Source organism: Lactuca serriola, chromosome 9, assembly GCF_051521515.1.
Source record: "Lactuca serriola cultivar US96UC23 chromosome 9, Lser_US96UC23_V15, whole genome shotgun sequence".
Classification (NCBI taxonomy): domain Eukaryota; kingdom Viridiplantae; phylum Streptophyta; class Magnoliopsida; order Asterales; family Asteraceae; genus Lactuca; species Lactuca serriola.
In genome coordinates this window covers 2803667-2815001 of record NC_136416.1, presented here as the reverse complement: position 1 = coordinate 2815001, position 11335 = coordinate 2803667, and the positions used below count along the sequence as shown (strand labels likewise).

The window sequence follows — 11335 nt, the reverse complement described above, 5'->3', positions numbered from 1 at the left end:
GCTTTTTAACGACCTTGAGTCAAACTTAAGCTTAATTAGGCATATTAGACGAAAAACAAGTCGAGCTTGTATAATTCTTTACGAGCTCGAGCCGAGCTCAGCATAAGAAATCTTGAATCGAGCCAAGCTCAACCTCGAGCCTCGTATAACTTAAACGAGCCCGAGTCGAGCCTGATCAGGCTCAGGCTTGGGCTCGACTCGGATCGTTTGCAGCCCTATTCATGAGAACATGGAAGTGATGAAGAGGAAGGGAAACAGTGGAGAATATCACATATCCCTCCCTCTGAAACGTGTCACATAGAATCCATAAGTCACCTATCCCTATCTCTTGAAATATGGCTTTTGTGAACACCTACCTAGGGATGTGCTTAGCACCGGAACCGACCCGAACCGGACCAGATCTGAATAACCCGAAACCCGAATTGGATGAAAAGTTGGAACCGAAACCGAACCGATTATACTAATACGAGACCGGTTTGGTTTGGTTCGGGTGATACGAGTTTTGACTCAATTATTAACCCGAAAGGACCGAAATAATATGTACACTATGCTTTTGAACCGATATGACCTGAATAACACAAATAAGAATATTCTATATCTAGTTCAGGAAAAAAAAATATTAAAGATTGATAATTCATTTTCCAAAAATCCATAATTCATATTTAAACATTAAACATTAAACATTCAAATTAGAATATGAATCTTAAGTTTTTTTTTTTTTTTTTTCCAAAATAAAAATTACCAAATACAAATTAATTATACGAGAATATTAATTGGTTGCTTTCGCTTTCCACCTCCATTGTTTATCGCATTTCGCAACTCTTTCGCGACATCATCATCTTTCAAAACTTCTTTAATGTTGTCCACAATCGATACATCAATACGCAATACACAAGAGACAAGAGGGATCGATCAAGTGACTATTCAATTTCCAGGTCGGTTCTTTTGACCCAATTAAACCTTTATTCGAGCAACACGGACATAATAACCTGAGAACCGAATTGGGCTAAAATAGATACCCGAGAACCGATCCAAATAACTTATTTGGTCCTAATTCGGGTCGGTCCGTTCCAAGTTTCGGTTCAGGTACTCGGTCCAAATACACATCCCTACACCTGGCGATTAAAATTTAGGAATAAGTGATCGTATACCTGTATAAAGGTGGCACATACTCCAACTAAATGGACATAATGGTGAGGTTAGTTTCTTTGCAGCCTAAAAATTATGCCCAATCAATTCTTATAATCACGAGATTTAGCCTAATAGATAAGTTTAAAGGAGTCCGAGCATACATCATAGCCCAAAAATAAAAAACAATTCTGGATTATCGAGATCCAAAACTTAAAACCGACTGTCATAAGTGAAATGGACTCACAATTGCCTTTATGTCGTACTGGAAGCCTAGAAAATCCCACAAAAATCCCTAAAAAGTCCTCAAAATTCCAGAAAAATTAACATAATTCCACAAGTTTCCCACCACCCACTTTTCTCAAAATCTAAAACGTAAGGCTTCTATATATATACATAAGATAAGATAAGATGTATATCATATCAGCTATTTTCACTCTTGTTCATTCTTTGATTCTAACATCCAAAACACATGGATTTGGCATACCAATTGTACAAACTTAGTCTAGTCGCATTAGGGAAATATTTGATCTTTAAACCCCATGCATGGCTGACAACCGGTGGTTTTTCTAATCCTTCAATAGATTCAAAAATCTTCATCATCCTATTCTTATATATCGCTTCGTTATGTTTCCTTCCACGCCGTTAATGTAACGAACTTTGGTTATCTTTATCATTATCATGAACCTTGGTTTGATTCCCCTAATTGTATATCTGTATTTTTTTTCAAATTCCCTCGTCGACACCGTGGCTCAGCCGGCCTTCGTTGGCCCGCCTCCATTAGCTTTAAACTGCGGCTCAAAAGACGGTGGCAGTGATGCTAATAATCGCAAATGGGAATCAGATGCTAAATATCTAGTGGCTGCCGATAAATCGGTTTCATCAACCGCCTTAACACAGGAGGCGTCGCTTTCCTCAGACGTACCGTACATGACCGCCAGGATCTTTAATGGAGAAACCTCATACAAATTCAACGTTAATTCCACCAGTCGATACATCATTCGACTCCATTTTTATCCTTCCAACTACCCTGATTACAACATTTCCAATTCCTATTTTGTCGTCACCACAGGTGCAATCACGTTATTGAGAAATTTTAGTGCCTTCATAACAGCGGAAGCTCTTTCACAAGCCTACCTAATCAGGGAATACTCGCTAGCGGCTTTTAATTCTGATTCAATCACCCTCACCTTCAAACCCGGCGTCGATAAGTCTTTTGCGTTTGTTAACGGAATTGAACTCATAACAGAGCCGGAACTGTTCGACGATCAGGCCGGGTTAGTCGGGGTAGCAGATACTGCTGGCACCATCGACGGTGTATCCTCAAATATGCAGAACATGTTCAGGTTGAATGTTGGCGGACAATTCATTCCTCCAACGAATGATTCTGGTGGTCTGATGAGGAGTTGGTATGATGATACACCTTATATGTTTGGTGCCGGTACCATCAGTCACGTAGGAAACATTACAATTGATTACAAAGACCTTCCGGAGGCCACAGCTCCGGCAGACGTTTATCGGACGGCAAGATCTCAAGGACCAGATCCCAATATCAATAAACAAAGCAATGTGACATGGGTGTTTCAGGTTGATGCCAATTTTACTTATCTTGTTAGGTTCCATTTTTGTGAATACCATCTTGATAAAATTAACCAGAGGGTTTTCGAGATAAAGTTGAACAATGAAACCGCGTTTAACACGGCCGATATTATTGCGTGGACTGGAGGAAAAGGGATTCCAACGAGAAAAGATTATGCGGTTTATATTGGCAATAAGCCTGGAATCGACGCTGAATTGTGGGTAACTATGCATACTAACATTGATTTGAAGCCTGAATTTTATGATATTCTTTTAAACGGGTTGGAGGTTTTTAAACTGAGTGACTCACAATCAAACCTCGCCGGACGGAATCCTGTTCCATCTAAAATGATGCAGAAACAGTTGATCGAGAATCGAGCAGCTCATGACCCGAATAGAAAATCTAGCAAGCAAGTTATAGTTGGTGGTGCTGTTGGTGGAGCCGCAACAGTCGGGGTTGCAGCGGCGGTGTTATTCATGATTCGCAAGAGAAGAAGAAGAGTGTCGGGATCGGATCCAGGTGCCACTAGTTGGCTTCCGGTATACGGTAACTCAGCTAGCAAATCGACTACCTCCGGGAAGAGCCATGGAAGTAGTAGTTTGTCAACAGATGCCGTCTGTAATTGCCGATATTTCTCATTGATGGAGATCAAACGGGCGACTAATAATTTCGACGAGAGTAAGGTGGTCGGAGTAGGGGGTTTCGGGAAGGTTTACAAAGGTGTGGTCGACGGCAACATAATGGTGGCTGTGAAAAGATCAAACCCATCTTCGGAACAAGGAGTTAACGAATTTGTGACTGAGATTGAGATGCTATCCAAGTTGAGACACCGGCATTTGGTTTCCTTAATTGGATTCTGCGAAGAAGGGAACGAAATGGTGTTGGTTTATGATTACATGGGTAAAGGAACGTTACGAGAACATCTTTACAAGGGCAACAAAATTACGCTTTCATGGAAACAAAGATTGGATATTTTGATCGGGGCTGCAAAAGGACTTCATTATCTTCACACGGGAGCAAAGTACACAATCATTCATAGAGACGTCAAGACGACAAATATTCTGTGTGATGATAAGTGGGTGGCGAAAGTGTCGGATTTCGGGCTATCGAAGACGGGTCCAAACATGACTCAGAACCATGTTAGCACCGTTGTGAAGGGCAGTTTTGGGTATTTGGATCCAGAATATTTTCGACGGCAACAGTTGACGGAGAAATCAGATGTGTATTCGTTCGGTGTTGTTCTTTTTGAGGTGTTGTGTGCGCGACCTGCCCTGAACCCTAGTCTTCCAAAAGAACAGGTGAGTCTAGCGGATTACGCGTTGCAATCGGCGAGGAAAGGGACGTTGGAGGAGATGGTGGATCCCCAATTGAAAGGGAAGATTAAGCCGGAGGCGTTCAAGAAGTTTACTGATTGCTCGTTAAAGTGTTTGTCGGACCACGGGCTGGAACGACCATCGATGGGAGATGTGTTGTGGACTCTGGAGTCTGTGCATCGGATTGAAACTAAGGCAGAAGAAACAAGAAATAGTCCCAAATCACCGTCGTCTTCAAGTGGGATGGTGGAAGTGCCGATTGATAACAATGACATGATTGCTATGCATCTTAACACTCTGAACCTTGATAACGATGATGATGACGACTACGACGACCCCGAGGATGATGCTGCCATCTTTTCACAGATTATAAATCCAAAAGGGCGGTGATAGTAATAATAATCGAGGAGAGAAACAAGTTGATTTTGTAAGATCGGCGTTCGCACTTGCCCATGGGGAAACCTTAACCCAAGAATTGGGAATGTAAATGAGAATTACTAACATTTCTTTGGATCCATCTCGAAAGATTCAGGGCGTAAAACTTACGTGATATCCGGTATCCACCTTAACACAACAAGTATTTTTGGCGGAGTTTATTGTAAAATCAATATGAAGTATTATAGATTATAGTGTGCTTTTTATTTTTGAAATATTGTTGTAATCTTAAAAAGTTGAGTAAATTACACGAATGGTCCCTATGGTTTAGGGTAATTTGCACGTTTGATCCCTGACTTTATTTTTTAACTCGGAAGGTCCCTACTGTTTGTTTTTGTTACGCACTTGGTCCCTATCTTACCTAAAAAGACTATTTTGCCTTTGATTTTTTAATTTTTTTTTAAATAAACACACCCAACCCTACCCACCTCACATTACCTTACCTATCTCACCATTTTTTTCTATTTAAATAATAGTCTTTTTAGGTAAGATAGGGACCAAACGTGTAACAAAAACTAACTCTAGGGACCAAGCGTGTAACAAACACAAACAGTAGGGACCTTCCGAGTTAAAAAAATAAGTTAGGGATCAAGCGTGCAAATTACCCCAAACCATAGGGACCATTCGTGTAATTTACTCTAAAAAGTTTCGCCTTTGTTTGTGAGGAAAGTCAAATCACACATCCAACCCAAAAAGGATTTGTATTTCATGAAACTGTTGACAATGGCATGCATATAACAATATTGTAAACAACAAAAAGTAAGTTATATGAATGATATGTGACAGTGAAGAATCTAAAATAGAAACCATATGGTTTCCTAAAGAGGTTCAACCGTATCAACAAAGTTCAACAAGATTGGTCTAATAAGAATAATAAATAGGCCAACATGTATAAAAATTAGTTGTGAAATGAACTACTTTAACCTGGTCTTTACTATTTTTTTTTCTTTTTACTAAAACAAATGTAAAATTGAATAGAATCGATCATATCTAAGTCTAAACAAGTTTCATGGTATGAATATAGGAAAGAGACAACAACTATTTATCATGAAAAACTTCTTATCATTTTCTTTTCAGAGTCAAATGTTGGGACTCCTCAGTACCACTATATATATTATGTCTTCGATTGTTTATAATAAATACTTTTGTTTCTTTCAATTTTTAATGAATTTTTTTGTATAATTTCTAATACAATTTATAAATTTATGGGGTCGTCCTCCCTTTGCATACATTCACCCATTAACATATGTTTGGAGTAGTTTGTATGTTTGGTGTTTAACTATTTTTTTTAAATCTGACAATATATTTTTGTTGTGGTTTTGATCACTGCGATACATGAGATGACTGTATCGTCCCTATCAATTTCTTTTTTAATTTGTTTATTATTTATAATTATATAAGTAAAATAGGCTCATTCCACCTTCTCTAACCCCAACACCCACCACTTTGTTCTTCTCCTACTAGGTATTTTAATAAATAAATAAATAATGGTAATGAGAAAAAAAAAAGTTACAGAAGGACAAAATAGTCTAATAGTCTTTTTCGCCTTTAACAGGTTCCAAAATTGAAACAAAAAAAATATGTTGGTCCGAGTTAAAACAAAAAAAGAGTTGGGGACATTCACGTAAAGCCCGATGTGGTTTTTTTTTTTTTTTTTGAACAACAATAGAAAATTTATTACGGAACCAAAAACAAACGGGGCTCTGGACAACATAGAAAACAGAAGGAAAAAAGAAACCGCAAATCATACAACCTGTTACGTGCTTAATGATCTAAGACAATATTTTAAGTTCCTTCCAAGTCTTCAACTATGACATTATGGGCTTTAATAATGTAGACAGTTAATACTTAATAGTTAATAACAATAAAATTTGTAGACCGAGGGCAAAATCGTCAAAGTTTGTAGACTCCAATATTAGCAACAAAGCTTTTCTTCAAGCAATTACCAAGGAATCAACTTCAGAAGGGCAAAATCATCCAAGTAATGTAAAACTTTGAACTTATATAAAACCAGACTCCACAATACATTTGTTCAAAACCGAACGGATACTATTCAGCTTGATGACCAGGGGCTGCATCAACAAAGGCACAATCGTTGACATTAAGGTTAAAAAACAAATAAAAATCATTGATGTACACTCAAGGGCAAAACCGACCAAATCAAAGGCTAAAATAAATTACAATTACATCTCCCAGACAAGTCTTTCTTTAAGAAACCCAACATCCACCTTGATGAACATGGGCAAAATGAGTGCCAAAGTTGAGATTGAGAATGCTTAAACACCCTTATTGCATATGATATACAAAGAACAATACCAAATTCCTTAAAATTAATAAGAATGCTTAAACACCCTTATTTCTGTGCGAAAGTTTTGAAGCTCGCAGTGACTATTTGTTTTTATTCTTTTCTGTTGGTTCAAACATTACACACATCAATGAATATTTGTATTGAGAGCTTCTGCTTGCTAACTGAACCAAAATTAAACACAAAGTACGGTTAGATTCAATCTTAATTAAATGCAGCAACTGATAAAATGGAAGAAGTAATAACATGAATTTTTGGTTTTTCTCATGATCATTGACAACTCACTCATGATTGTTAAAATACAGAAGAAGAGACGGAGTAAATAATTCTTAGCAAAAAAAAAAACTCTCCTAACAATTACAATTACAATTACAATTACGTATGTAAAAACATAGTGTTACTACTACTACTGTACAGTGAAACCAAATACACTACTAAGTAGTCTAATACCTGGCTGTGAGCCTGTTCCCTGTTTCCATTATACAGAAACAAATCTTTCTCAGGAGGAAAGGAGAAAGCTTCAGCAAGCAATTAAGCCAAATTGACGAAAATCATCTTCCTTCATGAAGGTCTTCTGAAAAGAGGGCTGTTCTGGATATGTTATCATGATCAAAGGCACTTAGACCAGAGTAAGGACCGGAGGAGAATATAGAAGACGTCCCGTCTGATTCAAATGTAGTGGATGATTGCTTCTGAGTGGCAGTGGCAGTGGCCGCGGGTCCCACGTCCTGATACTCCGTGACACGCTGCACCATTTTCAGCGACTGTACAACTTCCCCCATGGTGGGGCGTTGGTTTGCTTCCGGGGCCACACATGCTGCTGCAATCGTACAAACCCTAGCCAGATCTTCAATCGGGTACTTTCCCCCAAGCTTCGGATCTGCAACTTCTTCCAATCGCTCCTTATCTCTTAGAATTGGCCGAGCCTACATTGTTTATTTATTTATTTTATTTTATTTTTTTATTATTTCAAAAAAAAAAAAATTAAAACTTACCCAAGAGACCAGGTTCTCCTGTCCGGATGGTTGGCTCATCTCCACAGGCTTCCTTCCTGTTAACAACTCAAGCAGGACCACCCCATAGCTGTACACGTCACTCTTGACCAGCAGATGTCCAGTCATGGCATATTCAGGAGCCACATACCTGTAATGTAAATCAATGACTATAACATAATCTTGTAAGGTGAAAGCTGAAAACAAAGATTAAACACGAACCCAAATGTGCCCATAACACGAGTAGACAAATAAGTTGCTCTGCCCTCTGGGGCCTGTTTAGCTAGCCCAAAGTCTGCAACTTTAGCATGGAAGTTGTTCTCCAGTAAAATATTAGAAGCCTTGAAATCTCTGTGGATCACACAAGGCTGTGAATCCTCATGAAGATATGCCAGTCCCCTTGCAGCATCAAGTGCAATCTTCATCCGAGTATCCCAATCCAAGGGACAGTTCAACCCTAGTGGGCCTGTAAAACCAACCAATTTATAATTTATAATTTATAATTTATAATTTATAATCAATAAGTAAGTTACCATGGAGCCAAGCCTCCAAACTTCCATTTGGAACAAGTTCATAGCAAAGAAGATTTTCAGAAGAATCACGGTTGCTGTGGTAACCAACAAGTTTGACAAGGTTACGATGATGCAGCCTACTGAGCATCTCAACTTCTACCAAAAATTCCTTATCCCCTTGTTGCCCTCCACTAGAAAGCCTCTTTATTGCCACCTGTGTCCCATCACTTAACACGCCTTTAAAAACTCTTCCAAAACCACCCTCACCAAGTATACTTGAATCTTCAAAGTTATTAGTCGCTTCTTTTAGTTCTTCATATGCAAGAAATCTTGTACTCGTAGGATGCGGGAAAGATCCTCCTTCCCTTGGCTTATTAGCTGCTGCTGCTGCTGTTAACAACAAATCAATCATAAATATATTCATTCATTCATAACACATAAATCATCATCATACCAGTTTCTTTTGGTGATGCTTCTGGTTTTCGTCTACGTGAAGCACATGAACAAAGTATAAGCACAGATATTACAGCAACAGAAAGGATTCCAGCAGCAATGCCAACAAGAAGCATCAAGCTCAGGTGCTTTCCACGACCAGAAGAAGAATTATTGGCTGATGTTGGAGTGGAAGGCAATGAAGGAGGCGACTTTGTGGGTGATGTAGCAATGTGAGGTGCTGCATGTATATGGAGTATATTATACATGCATATATCATCATCATAAGTTCATAATAACATGAATAAATTCTGAGAAAAACAAGTCACCTGGAGCAGGAGCAAGAGGCTTGAAATAGGTTAAGTTGAGCAGCTGGTAACCACCCACAAGCTTGGGGTCTAGATGAACCTTGTGTGTAGAAAGTGAAGAGTTTATTTCAGAAGCTTCTGTGGAATTAAAACTGATTCCAGTATGTGGAGTTATGTCCATTGAAATGTTAAGTCTTGATAAGCTCAGCAAATAAAAGTTGATTAGCTCGATCTGAGAAACCCTGAGCCCAAGTTGAGTAGCAAACTGCTGAAGAAATAGATTCCAATTCGGGTTAGATGACACATTCAACAGGAGAATGTCAAGTTTTATCGGATACACACAGTGGCATCCCTCCATGTCCCGTTTCAGCACAGTTTCAGGTCCACAACAATCTGCCAAACACAAACACAGTCCATATGTATCAATTCTTTAAAAAAGAAAAAAAAGAAAAACATATCTTATTTAAAGGAGTAAAAAAAAAAAAAAGGTATCTTACTGGAGGAATGAGGAGACAATGGTGGCTGGGTTAAGCCAGTAGGTAATGTACCAGCACCAGATTGAGACTGAGCAGGAGCAATATCTGCTAAGCGTGGAGGTGTAAGCATGGTGGCAGGAGGTAGTGTTTCACTTTTCCTGATTGAAGGTTTTGAGATTGAAGTTGAAGGAGGCTGAGTTGAAGCTATGAATGCTCCATAGTTAGGTGGCTGAGCCGGTGATAGCACAAGCTTTGGTGCACCAAGGGGCGAAAGACGTCTCCTGTGTTGATGTTGTTTCTGGAACAATGGAAGACTGACTGGCAGGGGTAGATCAGGGATTTCATTAGTGGGTGGAGATAAAATTTGTGCCCCCGTTTGGGTTTGGTTGTCAGTGAAATCAGCGTTGGCAGTGCATATGATGATGATAAATGGAATAAGCAACTGTTTCACCAAGGGCCAATGCGAATGCTTTTTCTTTACTGATCCTGCAACGCAATTTAGATAACGGAAAGAAATTGTGTTGGTTAAAAGAAGCAATCATACAAATTTAAATCATAATTCTTGAATGAATGTTTGTTTAAAGTATTATTTATACAAGATTAGCAAATATCTGTGTACAATTAATTGGTTGGGGGTTAACCTAGGGGTCCTTGATTCGAATGTTTCCCTTGAAAATAAGGTTTATGCCCTAACTTAATCAACTGGAATCAACAAGTTACATCAACACCAGGTGTGGATTGGGATTGCACATTATAGATAAAAACCTAATCTTCAAATCATAAGTGGATTAGAAAACCCCAAAGGACCGAAACTAAAATTAACACAGGAAACGAATTGAGAAATAAGTAGAAGCGCACCAGTGCAGTTAGAAACAGCAATCGACTTTATAGCTTCAGACATCACCGGCGCCGACGGACATGAAGGGTTCAGATCTACAAGATTCAGTCAAAGGGTCAGCTAGATCACTTGCTAAGAACACGGGCAATGCCCATAAGCCACTGAATGAGCAGGATTGGCGTAGATACCAGCTGAATCGGAGCTAAAGAAAAAATTGGGACTTTCAGATTTAAAGCACCTTCACCTTCTCCGACAGGTGAATTGTAACGAAGAGAACTCAACACATGGGTGGAATGGAATGAAGAAAACATAAAACAGCTAAGCGAAATATAGAATTGTGAATCTTTTGGCAAGAAATACGGAGATATCGTTGGCTTCACCCAGCCATCAAAACTGAGAAAAGAAGCTTTCGAATTACTACAAAATAAATTTGGTCTCTTTTTTCTCGTGCAAGGTGTTTTTGGGTATATATGCCTTCGTCTAACGTGCGCCATTAACGGAAAAGTAGACCACTATATAACGGTTAAAAGCCATCACCGTCAATCTCGTCACCGTCCAAGTGTAAATTGACATCATCATTCAATAGTTGTAAGAATTAAGAAGACGGGCAGTTGGATAATGCCCAGATGTGATCCTCAATCTCATCCCCACTCAATTAATCATTACAAAAACAAAGAAAAATAACAAACATTAAATCTATGTTTTCAAAATAATCACTAAATAAAAAATTAGAGATTACTATTTACAAATAGTCACCATTTTCACACAAAGCATCGGCAAAATAAGATCGTTTTGTGATTTTGGTAACGGACATGTAAATGTCATCTTTAAAAATGATGGGTCTCGCGTATTAAAAGTATTAGATTTATTTTTGGGATAATGACTTTTAATATAATTTTTGATTTGTATATATTTAGTCACTAAGTTTTTTTTTTCGTCCATATTTACCCTTTCAACTTGTTGAACTGTACACATTCAGTCCTTATGACCGGCTACTCCAGGTTAACCGGTAAAAAT

The 11335-nt window shown here is 38.5% G+C and overlaps 2 protein-coding genes across 3 annotated transcripts; one reads left to right on the top strand and one right to left on the bottom strand.

Moving 5' to 3' along the window:
- The first annotated feature begins 1486 nt into the window (after positions 1-1486).
- Positions 1487-4765, top strand: LOC145072144 (receptor-like protein kinase ANXUR2). Its single transcript, XM_079018528.1, has one exon. It carries the CDS (start codon positions 1810-1812, stop codon positions 4408-4410), a length of 2601 nt encoding a protein of 866 aa, XP_078874654.1. The 5' UTR covers positions 1487-1809; the 3' UTR covers positions 4411-4765.
- A 2237-nt stretch (positions 4766-7002) lies between these two features.
- LOC145072348 (Protein kinase superfamily protein) lies at positions 7003-10768 on the bottom strand. Of its 2 annotated transcripts, XM_079018754.1 has the most exons (9): positions 10507-10768; positions 10339-10413; positions 9502-9966; positions 9026-9397; positions 8719-8937; positions 8286-8654; positions 7975-8218; positions 7756-7903; positions 7003-7686 (listed from the first exon to the last, which is right to left on the bottom strand). In XM_079018754.1, the coding sequence occupies exons 2-9, from the start codon at positions 10379-10381 to the stop codon at positions 7312-7314; spliced, it is 2235 nt and encodes a 744-aa protein (XP_078874880.1). In that variant the 5' UTR covers positions 10382-10413; positions 10507-10768; the 3' UTR covers positions 7003-7311. The 2 variants fall into 2 exon arrangements, with proteins under 2 accessions (XP_078874880.1, XP_078874881.1); XM_079018755.1 differs by having other exon boundaries at positions 8286-8651; positions 10339-10768.
- Positions 10769-11335: the final 567 nt, after the last annotated feature.

Bases quoted from the DNA above. Each gene is read 5' to 3' on its own strand.
- LOC145072144 (XM_079018528.1), top strand. From the start codon at position 1,810: ATGAACCTTGGTTTGATTCCCCTAATTGTATATCTGTATTTTTTTTCA.
- LOC145072348 (XM_079018754.1), bottom strand. From the start codon at position 10,381: ATGTCTGAAGCTATAAAGTCGATTGCTGTTTCTAACTGCACTG. The intron at 9,398-9,501 runs GTAAGATACCTT...TGTGTTTGGCAG, and splicing joins ATTGTCTCCTCATTCCTCCA to ATTGTTGTGGACCTGAAACT. The intron at 7,687-7,755 runs GTAAGTTTTAAT...TAAACAATGTAG, and splicing joins AGGAGAACCTGGTCTCTTGG to GCTCGGCCAATTCTAAGAGA.